The sequence below is a fragment of the Leucoraja erinacea genome, chromosome 19 (genome assembly GCF_028641065.1).
Source record: "Leucoraja erinacea ecotype New England chromosome 19, Leri_hhj_1, whole genome shotgun sequence".
In the NCBI taxonomy this organism is placed as follows: domain Eukaryota; kingdom Metazoa; phylum Chordata; class Chondrichthyes; order Rajiformes; family Rajidae; genus Leucoraja; species Leucoraja erinaceus.
In genome coordinates this window covers 34,127,063-34,142,631 of record NC_073395.1, presented here as the reverse complement: position 1 = coordinate 34,142,631, position 15,569 = coordinate 34,127,063, and the positions used below count along the sequence as shown (strand labels likewise).

The 15,569-nt window shown below is 42.5% G+C and overlaps 1 protein-coding gene across 5 annotated transcripts in view; it reads left to right on the top strand.

The window, feature by feature from the left end:
* grip1 (glutamate receptor interacting protein 1) overlaps window positions 1-15,569 on the top strand; it is a 444,119-nt gene that overhangs the window by 399,469 nt on the left and 29,081 nt on the right. For all 5 annotated transcript variants that reach the window (XM_055650804.1, XM_055650801.1, XM_055650802.1 and 2 more), the window contains 4 exons: window positions 4,921-5,066; window positions 10,375-10,519; window positions 11,427-11,566; window positions 14,144-14,329. In XM_055650804.1, coding sequence (XP_055506779.1) covers window positions 4,921-5,066; window positions 10,375-10,519; window positions 11,427-11,566; window positions 14,144-14,329 — 617 coding nt within the window. The remainder of the gene's footprint in view (window positions 1-4,920; window positions 5,067-10,374; window positions 10,520-11,426; window positions 11,567-14,143; window positions 14,330-15,569) is intronic.

Genomic DNA, 15,569 nt, shown 5'->3' with positions numbered 1-15,569 from the left:
GAAGGAACTAAAGATGCTGGTTTACATCCAAGGTAGACACAAAATGCTGGAATAACTCAGAGGGATAAGAAGCATCTTTGTATTTCATACTTGGTATAACATAGTACCAATATTCCATGAATTACTTGCTGTACCTGTATGCCAACTCTTTGTGTTTCATATTAGAAACCTCATTTTGATCCATTCATTAATCATAATAATCATAATCAAATTTTTATTTGCATATTAATTGCACTTGATAAGGTTCCACATAGGAGATTAGTGGGCAAAATTAGGGCACATGGTATTGGGGGAAGAGTGCTGATATGGATAGAAAATTGGTTGGCAGACAGGAAACAGAGAGTGGGGATTAATGGGTCCCTTTCAGAATGACAGGCAGTGACTAGTGGGGCACCGCAAGGCTTGGTGCAATATACAATATATTTCAATGATTTGGATGAAGGGATTCAAAGTAACATTAGCAAATTTGCAGATGATACAAAGCTGGGTGGCAGTGTGAACTGTGAGGAGGATGCTATGAGAATGCAGGGTGGCTTGGACAGGTTGGGGGAGTGGGCAGATGCATGGCAGATGACGTTTAATGTGGAGAAATGTGAAGTTTTCCACTTTGGTAGCAAAAACAGGAAGGCTATCTAAATGGCATCGAGTTGGGAAAGGGGGAAGTACAGCGGGATCTGGGGGTCCTTGTTCATCAGCTTATGAAAGTAAGCATGCAGGTACAGCAGGCAGTGAAGTCGAGTATTGGAGCAAAGAGGTCCTTCTGCAGTTGTACAGAGCCCTAGTGAGACCACACCTGGAGTATTGTGTGCAGTTTTGGTCCCCTAATTTGAGGAAGGACATTCTTACTATTGAGGGAGTGCAGCGTAGGTTTACAAGGTTAATTCCTGGGATGGCGGGACTGTCATATGCTGAGAGAATGGAGCAGCTGGGCTTGTACACTCTGGAGTTTAGAAGGATGAGAAGGGATCTTATTGAAACATATAAGTTTGTTAAGGGTTTGGACATGCTGGAGGCAGGAAACATGTTCCTGATGTTGGGGGAGTCCAGAACCAGGGGCCACATTTTAAGAATAAGGGGTAAGCCATTTAGAACGGAGCCGAGGAAACACTTTTTCTCACAGAGAGTTGTGAGTGTGTGGAATTCTCTGCCTCAAAGGGTGGTGGAGGCAGGTTCTCTGAATGCTTTCAAGAGAGAGCTGGATAGGGCTCTTAAAGATAGTGGAGGCAGGGGATATGGGGAAAAAGCAGGAACGGGGTACTGATTGAGGATGATCAGCCATGATCACATTGAATGGCGGTGCTAGCTCGAAGGGCCAAATGGCCTACTCCTGCACCTATTGTCTATTGTCTATTAGCCAAGTACGTTTTGCAACATACGAGGAATTTGATTTGCCATACAGTCGTACCAATAAAAAGCAACACGACACACAAAATACATTTTAACATGAACATCCACCACAGTGGCTTCACCACATTCCTCACTGTGCTGGAAGGTGAAACAAAAAGTTCAATCTCTTCCCTTTGTTCTCCTGTCGGGGGCCTCCAGCCTAATGTTGACGGGACCATCTTGGCTGCCGTAGCCGGCGCTCGGGCCCTCCACGTCAGGGTGATCAAGCTCCCGCATCGAGGGGGGGAGGAAATCTCAGCTCCCCGCGCCAGGCGATCTGACCCTGGGTCGGGGCTGGTCGAACCTTCTGCGTCCTTTGGAGCTTCCCGACATCGGTCTCTACCCGAGACTGCCAGCTCCTCGATGGTGAAATCTGCAGGCAAGGGATTGGCTCCGATGATAAGTCCAAGGACCCGTGGTGGGGCTCAAAGTTAGTCCCTAGCAGCAGCTCCATGAGTTGGGCCACAGAGACACCGGAGATACAATCCGGAAAATAATCGCATCTCCGGCAAGGTAAGAGATTAAAAAAAGTTTCCCCTGACCCCACCCCCCGCCCACCCCACATATAAAATAAACAAGAGAACATTAACATAAACTTTTAAAACACACAAAAAAAAAAACAAAAAAGATGAAAAGACAGACAGACTGTTGGCGTGCTGCCATTGTGCGGCGCCACCTGGTGGAAATATCATTTTAAATAAGCTTTTTTGAACTATCTTTCAAAACGGATAACTTACATTTTCCTATATATTATTCCATCTGCCAACATCTTGTGGCCTCACCTGACCTATCTACATTCACTTGCAGGTATTTTACAGTCCAACATCACAGGCTATCCTGTCCATGCCAAACATCAAATGTCCTCCTTGTAAATTGTTTACTAATTATCATTGTACCATCAGCAAATTTGCCAGTTTTATCCAGTTAGTTAATGTTGACTTTAAATCATTAACAGATCATAGTAGCCCACCACTGGTTACTGATTACCAATCCCAAAATGGCCAATTTACCCCAACTTTTTACTCTTCATTGCCTACGCTAATCCATGCCTTTTAATGTAACACTAACCCCACAAGCTATTGTGCCTCTAACCTTTTATGTGACTTATCAAATTAAAAACACATATTGTTTCAAACTTAATAGCGCCTTTCCTCTCGCCAGTTCCAACCAAAGACCTGACGTCCAGTTCTAGTTGTTGGCCCACACATGGTCTTAAATACCCGGCATATTATTTTGAACACCCTTATAGCCTTATCCAATGAATTTTGGTTAGGTAGGAGTCCATAACATCTGGTGGCAATTTCACACTCCTCTGTGGAAGCTGGTAGTTTATTTGATTGCAAAACATTGCTTGTTCATATCTACTCTTTATGCACAAGCGTTTTCTTGTGAAAATCTCAAAACGCTAAAGGAATTGGATATTTGTCTTATGTTTCATCTCCACATGGCTCCTCACACAATGCTGTCTGCAAGATCAGTACCTTTGTTGTGGTTCCCCACCTTGACAGAGACTGGCATATTGTAAAGCATTCACAGGATATGGGCATTGTTTGTGTCCCAAATTGCACCTGAACGATGGAGTGGGCCTTGCTGTCTGAAATCGGGTAGGTTTCTTTCCCTGAAGGGAATTAGTGAACCAGATGGATTTTAATGTCAATTAAGTAATCTGCTGCTCACATTAAATTAAGTTAATTAATTATATTTATTTAATTAATTTTACATTCCCCAGCTGCCATGACTAGATAGTAAACTGGTAATTTAACTAGTGTTCAACATACTTATTGCACCTGAGAGTTTTAGAGCAGTGAGCTCACTTTAGTGATGCATTTGCTTTATGTTGTGGTCATCATCAATTGTGATGGATGTCCACTTTTTTATGGGTGTGTGAAAGTCCTGAATGAACTGGAGGGCAAGTGTCAGTGTCGCTGACCTTGCACTGTGAAACTGCACATGCCATTGACACTGCTGCACAGCAAAGAGCCTCAGATGCACCTCACATCTGGCCTCTCAGCTTTATACCCAGGAACCTTTTGTTATGAGTAACCTTAAGGTGGTTGTAATGATGACCAAGAAAGTCAGTCTTGGAATTACACAGCATTCATTTCCTTCTCCCTAACTCTACCGGTCCCATCTCACTGGCATGTGAGAATGGGGGTTGTTGATGCTGTGGTAAAGGTAAGAGCTTGGAGTTATTTTACTTATTTAGAGTTTAATGTGTTGAGGTTTTTTTTATTAATCTAAGTTTGAATAATTTAAATCTGTGTAATTATTTGTTCTTTGTCTCTGATTATCAGAGATATTTACAATCTGTGCTGTCCCATTCCAGGATCAAGAATTGCAGGCAACAAGGACTCACATGTGCATTAGTGTAGAAGTGGGGAAATCAAACGCTAATGTGCATCTACAGACTGACACTCAGTCTTTTGGGGCGAGGGGTGTGGTGAACAAATTGTGCACAATGCAGCCCATTCATTAGATCAAGCGAGTTTATAAATGGCATTTTAAAACATTGTTACTTGCCTGCGTAAATACTAAAAATATCCTCACAGTGAATTGGAATGCTGCTTGGCTTTGCTTCATTATTGACACCCCAAAGATACTGAGAGATGTTGAGTATAAGTACATAGTAAATGGTATAGAAGTGTGAAAATGCACACCTCCGGGACAGTTTCTTCCCAGCTGATATCAGGCAACTGAACCATCCTACCACAACCAGAGAGCAAGCTTGAACTACTATCTTCCTCATCGGTGATCCTTGCTCTATCTTTGCTCGGACATTACTTGGCTTTACCTTGCACTAAATGTTATTCCCTTATCGTGTATCTGGCCACTGTGAATGGCTCGATTGTAATCTCTCTCTGAATTATGTATGTTGTTTTTGATCAATTTTATTTACATATTTGTAATTTGCTTGTTTTAACTGTAAGGTGTCCTTGAGTGTCCATAAATAAAATGCATTATTATTATTATTATTATTATTATTATTATGTGTTGGCTTTCCGCTGGCTGGTTCGCACGTGGCAAAGAAAGCTTTTCACTGTACCTCGGTACACGTGACAATAAACTAAACTGACACTGAAGTGGAAGCTACCACAGCTAGCTGCTTTTGTCGCTTAATATCTCCTGCCTTCCATTGTACAATAGCAGAATAATGTGAATGCTGAAAATCTGAAATAAAATCAAAAAATGCTGAAAATGTCAGGCAACATTTGTGGAGGGAGAAACAAATAACGTTTCAGATTCACAATCTTTCACCAATACTACAAAAAATATATATTTCCAGAACTTTCTTTTTCCACCATACATCTTAATATTTATGCACTTCTTCCCTCTTGTCCATGCCATCCTGCATCGTATTCCAGTCTCAATGAGATGTGATCGACCTAAACTTTCCCAATAGCTGCTGCCTGACCTCTGCAGGATTGGTTGTTTTTAAGTTAGATTTCCAGCATTGATGGTGATTTCCCTTTGCCCACTAAGACTATTACCATGACTATTGACACCTCTGTAACCATGATATATATTTCTAAACAGAACTGGAACTTTAGAACTGGGAGACAAGCTGCTCGCCATAGACAGCATTCGCTTGGATAACTGCTCCATGGAAGACGCGGTTCAAATCCTTCATCAGTGCGAGGAACTTGTGAAACTCAAGATACGTAAAGACGAGGACAACTCAGGTAGAAAGGAACAGGCAGACATATTTTTGTTTGGCAAACATTACACCTGTGTCTCATTCCTAAGATTTAGAACTTTGGAGACCACAAGATCTGTGCCGATTGTGATAGTGATTTAAACTAATCCCATCTGCCTGCACATGGTTTATATTGCTCCATCCCTTGCCAGTCCATGTGCCTGCCTAAATGTTGCCATTGCTCCTGTTTCCAGCACCTCCCCCGGCAGCTTGTTCCAGGCACATACCAAATTATGAAACATAAACGCCTTGCAAATATCATTTCAATTTCCCCCCTCTAACTCTAACCTCTATGCTCTCCGGTACTTGAGATTTCCTCGCCTTGAGGAGAAAGACTCTGATGATATATCCTATCTATGCCTCTCATAATTTACATACTTCTATCTAGTCAGCTCTCGGCCTCTGGTGCTCCGGAGAATATAATCAAGTTTGTCCAACCTTTCCTCACAGCTAATACTCTAACCCAGGCAACATTCTGGTGAACCTATTTGGCACCTGTTCCAAAGCTTTCATATCCTTCCTATGAGGTGACCAAAATTGTACACAATGCTCCAAATGTGTCCCAATCAAAATCTAATACAGTTGAAACATGGCTTTTCAACTTTTATATTCAATGCTTTGACCAATTGAAGACAAGGGGACTGTACGCCTTTGGAGTGTGGGAGGAAACCAAAGAATTCGGAGAAAACCCATGTGGTCAAAGGGAGAATGTACAAACTCCGTACAGACAGCACCCATAGTCAGGATCGAACCCGGGTCTCTGGCGCTGTAAAGCAACAACTCTACCACCATGCCGACCAATCTCTTCATCCAAATCAATAATATGTCTCCCTCGCATCTTGTTCCCATTAGTTGCTGGCTCCCAATCCTAAAATGACGTTTTCCTACACCCTTATTTGTCTGTGAAAAGATCCTTAACCCAGGCGGCTGCATTACTCCCAATACCACGTTCCCCAATGTTGTTTAATATCAATTAGTGTATCTGAAAACCTCTGTAATTCTGAATAGATCACGCCTGCTAGTTCCCCTCTGCTTATTCTGATGGTTACAGCTCACATACACAAATTTGTCAGATCTTATTTCTCTTTCGCAAATCTAAATTGGCTCTGCCCAATTCTGTTAGTTTTTTAAGTGGCCAACTTGCTCAAGGGCCTATTCCACTTGGGCGTCATTTGCGGGTCATTTACGCAACAGGCGCTCGACTGTCGCGCGAAAATTGTCTAGCAGTGCGACAGTCACACGCCAAGTGCTCTTGAGGGCCCCGTTTCTTTTGAGAACCATTTGCGATGTCGTTCGTACTTAGCCCGATCTCCGTGGCAAGGATTTTCCCAGTGAAAATCAAAGATACTATGGTGAAAAACCACGCGCTCTTTATAATCGGGTGGTCACGTGGTGCGGCGCTCAAATGACGTGCAAATGGCGCGCCGACCGCATACGGGCGCGCACGGTTACGGATGGTGATGCACGGTGACGCATAATAAATTAGCATAGGCAATGTTCGTGCGTCACCATGTGTCACCACGCGCTACACGTATGCCGTCAGTACGTCAGCGTGCGCAAGGGATACGTCACGCAGGTGGAGTGTGAGGATTTTGAGCCTCACAAAATCCTGGGGCGCCACGCGTTACCGCGCGTCACTGCATACGCCACCACGTCTCACCACGCGATGACAAATTTTTAAGATGTCGTGTAAATGGTGCGCAAATGACGCCCAAGTGGAACAGACCCTTTACTAATCAATTCCAGCATTTTCCCCTCCTATTCTTGACAAGCTAACTGGCTGATGCTTTGCTGTTTCCCTTCCCATTTATTCCTTCCTTTGCTGTAGGATAATGTTTGCTTTCTCCTAATCTGCAGCAACTGTTCCCGAATCTGAAATGTTGAATGCAGGTAACGGAAATCAGGCAGTTTTCTCATTGAAGTAACTGAGGGGAAGAACACCTTAAGTTTGGCCGAATAATCATTATTAACTTTCATATTTTAAGCGACTTAATTCCATTACTAACGAATAAATTTGCCCTATACTATCACTTTAGACACTCCATAGCATGAGGCACTGAATCCATGCTGAAACATGAAGTTCCTTCTAATTATGCAAATAGAGGCCACATCTTTCTCCACAGTAACAAGGTTAAGATTAAATAACTGTTTGTGTAATAACTCTGGGCTTAAGCGATGTTCATGATTCATTTTCTTCTTTGCCCATTTGTTATGCCCGTGTAATGTAGAAGCAGTATAATAAAAGCTTTACAGGAGCTTAATAGGAGCTTTATCACACAATATAGTTTTATACTTTCTTAATATCGGCATTCTAAACGATATCCCTGTAGTGCCCTGGACCATAGGAAAGAGGTTGAGCAGGATTTCAAGAATAATGCTGATGGAATATACAGTATATATTGTTTTTTAATCGTTGTAAAACTCAGTTTAACATTTACAAAAATATCAAAAAGGAGCAAAAATGAAACTACTTGTTATAAATATATTCAAGTGAATAGCTAGGTTATTTGAGGTATGTAGATGAAGGAAAATTTAAGGAGGGTGCTCTTATTTTTGCTTGCTTTAGAGAGTGGATTTTAAAGTAATCTGCTGAGGCTTTTCAGAATGTGAAAAATTAACCCAAGCAAATGGGCAGCACAGTGGTGCAGCGGTAGAGTTGCTGCCTTACAGCGCTTGTAGCGCCAGAAACGGGGGATCGATCCTGACTACGGGTGTTTCTCTGTACAGGGTTTGTACGTTCTCCCCGTGACCCCGTGGGTTTTCTCCGAGACCTTCAGTTTCCTCCCACACTCCAAATACATACTGGTTGTAGGTTAATTTATTTGTATACTTGGTATAAGTGTAAATTATCCCTAGTATGTGTAGGATAGTGTTAATGTGCGGGGATCGCTGGTCGATGGGCCAATGGGTCTGTTTCCGCGCTGTATCTCTAAACTAAAAACTAAATTGTGCAATCTGGCAAAATGCTAAAATATCTGGAAGTGTATGTGTAAAAATAAAAGCAATAAAGTGGGTACTTGATCACACGATGAAGACGGGCAAATAGGGGCATGTGATGTATTATTACAAAAGGGTTAGGCTTGTGCCAAATGAGGATGAGGTGAATACTTCAATTGTTTCCCTATATTATTTATCTATTGTTTTGGTGCTGAAATGTAGTATTAAATGGTTTAACCGATTCACTGGAGGGAGTTTCCCGCATGCAATAAGTTGCTTGCTCAAAGCACAACAGCCAGAAGATGATTGTAAATCTCATTTACCAGAACATAAAACGAACAATTTGTTGTGTTGGTTTTTGACATCTTAATTATACATTAGTGCTCCAGAGCAGATCCCTTCTGAGTCATCGTCACCGAGCAAGCACAGAAACACACCATGACACTTACTCATTCATCAAAGTGCCTTTGAAGAAGCAGTCTATAATTTGTTGCCAATGCTGCATAATTTTGTGTCACAATCATTTCTGTGGTACGTTATTCAGTAATGTAAAAATAATTGAGGTCTAATTATTCCTTTACAATGCATTATAATGAGCTAAAGTCATATCTGCATTGTTTTACCAAAATTATAAATTCTACCTGTTGGTGGCTTCTGCTCATTTACATTTCAAAGAGATCTGTTTCATTTGCTGCTGGATTGTTAAAATGGACAGAGTTTGACTGATTTCAAAAGGGGGTGTGCACTGTGTGTGAATGTCTGAAAGCAAGGCCTGGTACCCACTCCATTCCTGACCACATCCACATCCACAGCTCCTCATCAGCGGGTGGTGGGACAAATGTTGGTTGTTGGAGATTGCAGCTGTGGGAGGGAACCAATTTATTTCCATTGCATCTTGATCATTTAATCTCAATGAGTCCCATCTCAATGCCATTTGGAATGTTTTTTTAAAAAATAGAGCTTTGCGCAGGAGTGCAGTGCAGCAAAGTTGCAAATACTGGGCATGTACAGGATGAAACTGAGATAACAGGACCATTAGAAGGGAGCAGTGAGGTGAGATAATTGTGGTCACTGCAGTTTAGTTTCATTACAGTGTGTGTCCTGTTAACTGGGCATAGAATCGCAATGGCCACAGTGAGGGACAACTGGAAAGTTTGTAGAAAAAGGGTTTGGCTGTTTATAAATGCTCCATATTAATGAATTCACTTCATGGTTGTTTCAAGTAGGCATGAAATAATAAAGGTAAATAATTGCTGTGCCAGTGTCTGGGTCGCATGTAGGGCAGATTCAAATGTGCTGCTGAAATGAACTAGCTAAATATATGAAAGGAAAGAATTTGCAGTCTGTGTGGAGAGGACAAGGGAGTGGGTTCAGCGGGATTGGTCTTGCACTGATTCTGAACAGACTCCTTCCATACTGTGACCATTTTGTGATTCTGTGGCTTAAAACAATTAACAGAATAAACACCTAAGTTCAGTCTAAATAAATATTCATCATACCCAGTCTGATTCCATGAGAGCTGCCAGCCTTTGCTTCCGAATGGCAGTCTCAATTGTTTGTTATTCCTCGAGAGTCTTGGTTTGAACTTGGTTGCACGAGTTTCATTAGCACCAAGTTCCGATCTTTCTGAAATAATAACTTCAAATGCTGGAATTACTCAGCAGATTGGGCAGGATTTGTGGAGAGAGAGTCACTTTTTGCTTTTATTTCAGTTTTCCAGTATTTGCATTTTATTGCTTTACTTTGATGTTATTGGTTTTTATTTCTCTTCTGGTGTTTGATAGGGTGTTGGCCAGAACTCCCTTCCACAGTTACATCAATGAAAGTATGTCATTTTCTAACTTTTCTCGGTTTTGATTAAAAGGACATCAGCCTGAAATGATTGTGCTGTTGCATTGTCCATGGATGCTGTCTGACCACCTGTGTATTTCAAATGTCTTCTATTGTCACTTCAGATTTGCAGCTTCTGCTGTTTTTGGACTTTCAATTCATCCCTTTCTGTGTTAATTGCCTGTTTAGAAAACAACAGAGTTATCGATAGTTATGCTGATGGTCTTTTGTCAGGAGAGGACATGAAATAAGGGAAACAATCTAAAACCACAAAGTGCCATGTATTCCCACTGCCCTTCTCAATCCCTTTGCCCGTGCCCAGCTGAGCATTGTGTAGTTGTGTTAATAATACGTTAAGGAAACAGTGCAAAACTTTTTATGATGTGAAATTGTTAACAGATTAGAAAACTGATACATGCTACCTGGATTCCCTATGTTCTTTTGCTCCAGATTTGGAAGGCACGGTGGTAAACTAATTGCTTTCACTGGGTCAGCCACTGTGCTTATAACTTTTTTCAAATTTCTAGATGAACAAGAGAGCTCTGGGGCAATCATTTACACCGTGGAGTTGAAACGCTATGGTGGTCCATTAGGAATTACAATTTCTGGCACTGAAGAGCCATTTGATCCGATAGTCATCTCGAGTCTAACCAAAGGAGGATTAGCTGAAAGGTGAGATGCAGAATCTATTCACCCTCCAAATAGTAGACTGTTCCCCAGGTCCATGGCCTCAGCCAAGCCAGAGGCACTTGTTTGAGGATTTACTGGGACAAACAAGAAAATGATGGCTCGTTCTCCTTGGCAGCAAAGATAGTCCGCTCTAGTATCTTTGCTTGGCAGTACTTGCTAACAGCTCCTGGCCGGTTAGTTACTGCATGACAATGGAAGAAGTTAAATGAGTCACTAGACAACTGAATTTTAACATGTAACACTAGAACATGTTCTGAGTAACTGTATCCATACTGTGTGAGTTTGAGAGGACACCTCCCTCTGCATTACCCATGACTCGCATCGATATGTAAAATGCATTTATAAGGATCACCAACCTTTATGTCGTTGCTCATTAAGCTACGAGTAGTGTATGGAAACGTGAATGCTGCTGATCCTACACACACCTTGATGTTTGTATACATTGCAGACAATATATTTTTAATGAGTATTTAACAGGAAAACAGAAACCTGCTTAATGGATGGGAGATGTGCATCTTTATTCATTGCAGGATTTGCAAGTTTTGAAAATGACAGTCATGAAGTTAATGAGGAACATTTCTAAATATCGAGGTGAAATAATTTGTTAGACGAAACCCAACTGAAATATGAAAGACACCACCCCCTCATTCACAAAGCCTTGCGAAAATGATGTGCATTTTTCATGTAGAATGTAATTCACTTCAGGTATTTCTTAACATAGAATTTAATTGTCATTCTAGTACTGATAATTTAATGTTCCATGCCATGAAAAAACACGATGATTATAAAACACCATATACATTTGTAAAGTTTAAAACAACATCCCTGCCATATGTTCCATCAGCTCTGTACTGTTGAGTTTTTTTTAACTATCTATCTTATATTTCAGGACTGGTGCCATTCATATTGGAGACAGAATATTGGCTATAAACAGCAGGAGCCTGAAGGGGAAACCATTAAGTGAGGCCATTCATCTCTTACAGATGGCAGGAGAAACTGTCACGCTGAAGATTAAAAAGCAGCTTGATAGTAGGCATTTAATTTGCTGCACTCGTGCTTGCTTCTTTAACGACTTGCATTGAAACTGCTGTTTAAGTTCAGAAAATTTGATAATACAGAGCTTTTATTATCAACCGCCATTACATGTACCATTAACAAAAACTGAAATCCCTAAAAACACACAGCAGCTCAAACAGTATCAGTGGGTAGAAAATGACAAGTTGGTTTTAAATTACAAGCATTAAATTACAGAGAGAGGTGGCGAGACGAGGCAATTGGGCGCAGGCTGAAGTTGTCAAGGTAGCAGTTACTTTAAGAAACAGTCATTGAAGAGAGAAGAGAAAATGAAACAAATTGAAAGTTACAGCCTTTGTATGGAGCGATGTGAAAAAAAGTGGGTTAAGGGCCTGTCCCACGAGCATGCGATTGCATGCGGCAAGCGCGACCTAACGTGGTGGCTTGAGCCGTACAGCCTCGCGGGGCTGGTCCCACTTCGATCGCCGGAGCCGTATGGAGTTGTGTGGAGCTGGTCCCGACATCGCGCGGGGCTCCGGAAAACTGATAGTGTTCAAAAATTCCGCGCGGCAACGGCCTGCCGGTCCGCAGCCGCATTGAGGCCGTATGCACCGCCTCGGCGGGCATACGCAGCGTCTTGACGCCGTATGCAGCGTCTTGATGCCGTACGTCACGCGCGAACTTCACGTCACTCACTCGACCTCCGCGCGATCCCCGCTTCTGGTTTGGTCGCGCTTGCCGCATGCAGTCGCATGCTCGTGGGACAGGCCCTTTAGCTTTTATTCCCAAAGGGCTGCAATGTCCCTAGACAAAATAGATGCTGATGCTTGTGCTTGTACAGAATACCTGATCTAAAGGAATGACCCTGAGCTGCCAGTCTCATGTTATTTTAATTCTCTTCCCCACACTCACTCTGTCCTCAGTTGCAGTTTTGTTTATTGTCACGTGTTCCGAGGTACAATGAAAAGTCTTTGTTGCGTGCTAACCACTTAGCGGAAAGACAATACATGATTACAACTAAGCCGTTCACAGTGCACAGATACACGATAAGGGAACAACATTTAGTGCAAGATAAAGCCAGTAAAGTCCAATTAAAAATAGTCCGAGGGTCACCAATGGGGTATTTCAGGACTGCCCTCTAGTTGCGGTGGGATGGTTCAGTTGCCTGTAACAAAGCTGCGTAGAAACTGTCCCTGAATCTGGAGAAATCTGAAGAAGGATCTCGACCCGAAACATCACCTATTCCTTCGCTCCATAGATGCTGCCTCACCTGCTCAGTTTCTCCAGCATTTTTGTCTGCATTCTGAATCTGGATGTGTGCGTTTTCACACTTCTTTGTCACACTCTTTCACACTCGTTGTCCTGCCTCTTGCATTGTTCTAACAATGCCCAATTGAAGCTTGAGGAGCATTTCCTCACCTGCCATCTGTGTATGTTACAATCATTGGGACTTAATGTTGAACAAGTTCAATTAACCCTCTGCTTCTTCCTCTCCATGGATGTGGGTCTGCCTTTCTGTTTTGTTTCATTTTTCTATACTCGTGTCGTAACATGGAAACAAGCCCTTTAACCAGTTGAGTCCGATCAAGAACTCATTTACACTAATCCTATACTAATTTAATTTTGTTTTCCCCACATTCCCATCAACGCCTCACAGATTCTTCTGCTAATCTACACATTTGGGCCAAATTATAGTGGCCAATTAACCTACCAGGGTTGATATCTTGTTGGATGAAGGAGGATACCAGAACACTGAGAGAAAACCCATGCCACTTCCAAAGTTTTAAAGTAATTGCCTGGAAGTCTTTGGTCGGCATTTTGTCATTGACTTTGCCCCTGTTCCCTCACCCTATCAATGAAAATCCTTTTTTTCCACTTTTCCAGTTCTCAGGAGTCGTTGGATCAGAATGTCAACTCTGTTTCTCTCACCAATGATTTAATTTTGGATTTTTTAATATTTGCAGTTTTTGTTCCAATTGTAATATGAACCATAACCTCATTTCAGTAAAACCTGTTAATATTTTGTGAGGATAATGAAGCCTTGCCTACATGAGGTTGTCATGGTTTTAACCTGGGCACAATTTTGGGTTTTGAGCCAAATGACTGAGCTGAATTAAAAGCATTGTTACTATGGTTCTGGGTTTAAGCATAGATGCTTGACAAGAAAGGCAACATAAAGCCGGTACTACAGAGAGTGAAGGGTCTGTCCCACTTAAGCGACTTTTACGGCGACCCGTCATAGCTTGCCAAAAAAGTTCAACATGTTGAAAATTCAGCGGCGACCAGAAAGATACTACGACTCTTTGGGTGACTGAGGAGACTACTCACGACCATACAGGCAACACCCTGGCGACACATGTCGCGGGGCGAGTAGTCGCCCAAAGAGTCGTACCTTGTTCTGGTCGCCGTTGGATCTTCAACACGTTGAAAATTTTCGGCGATCTGTAACGACCTATGACGGGTGTCGGCAAGTCGCCGAGAAAGTCACGTAAGTGGGACAGGCCCTTGATAGTTTGACGATGTTTCTCAATACAGACTAGAACTTTGGTTGTCGGATTTCCAGATAAAATGTTTGGTGGTCTTTTTGCACAGAGTCGAGTCCTAAAAAGTCATCTGTATCAGGCCGGATGAGTGAATTGAGCGATGCAGAAGATGACATTTCTACTGGACAAAAGGCAGTCAAGCTTTGTGAGATGTATTCAGCAACGATACCCAGTGTGGATAGTGCAGTGGAATCCTGGGATGGATCAGGCATAGACACCAGCTACGGAAATCAAGGTAAGGAAAACGTTGATTCTATTTCCACCATGTTACTTCCTTTAGCAACTTTTAACTTTGGCAGTCTTTTTAAGAATAAAGGGTGGCACTGTGGCGTAGTGGTAGAGTTGCTGCCTCACAGCCACCCTGGTTTGACTGACCAAGGGTGCTGTCTGTACGGAATTTATACGTTCTCCCTGTTGCTGCGTGGGCTTTCTCCCAGATCTTCGGTTTCCTCTCACACCCCAAGGACGTACAGGTTTGTAGGTTAATTGGCTTGGTACAAACGTAAAATTGTCCCTGTGTATGTAGGGTGGTGTTAATGTGCGGGGATCGCTGGTCGTGTGGACTCGGTGGCCAAAGGGCCTGGTTCTGTACTGTATCTCTAAAACTAAACTAAAACTAACCAAATTCTCTGTTTGGTTAATACTGAGTGTTGGTAACAATAAGTATGGAAGAATCAATCACCTCCAATCAACTTATAAGATTATACTGTAATAGATCTAAGATTAGATCTTACCTGAATATTGTTTTCTGAGGAGACCTATGGGTTTTGAAAATTGGTTACTCTCTTATTGCTGAGATTTGTGAACACTAATAATGATGTAATGGTTGGTTGATGGTTACTGTGGACTTGGTGGGTGGAAGGTCCTGTTTTTTATACTATACTAGACCAAGTGCAGACCCGTTGGGTCTGCTCCCCCAACGCAGCCGTTCCCTACCCGTAGCCCCCACGGGAGACGTGGTCCTCCAACTCAAGCAGCCCAGGAATCAGCAGTGCAGCTGTTTTTAAATGGCGTCTTTGAGGCGAGATGCGGGTGCCAGCAGCCGTTATGGTCGCTGGCCGGCAAGACGCGACAAAATGAGTGTGGGGGGGGAGAAGGATTTGATTTAAAAAAGTGTACATAAACACAACAAAATTTAATGAGGAGTGGATACTTGGAATGAAAAGTGAAATCTCTACCGAAATGGAAAAAATCAGGGTGTTTCTGGGTCAGGTGTTGGCGTAGCAACGAATCAAAGGCTGGCAGCCATAAGTCAGGCAGAAACACACACAGCCAGCCGGCAGCCACACAGTTTTATATATATACTAGACCAAGTGCAGACCCGTTGGGTCTGCTCCCCCAATGGTGTGATCCCCCAACCCAATATTCCACCATGCACCCGTCTCCTCCAATGGAACTGAAGCCGTTCTCAAAAGTAAGATTCCAGCACTGCCCTGCCTCCCTCAGCAGTGGATTAAAAAACAATCAAATGGCAC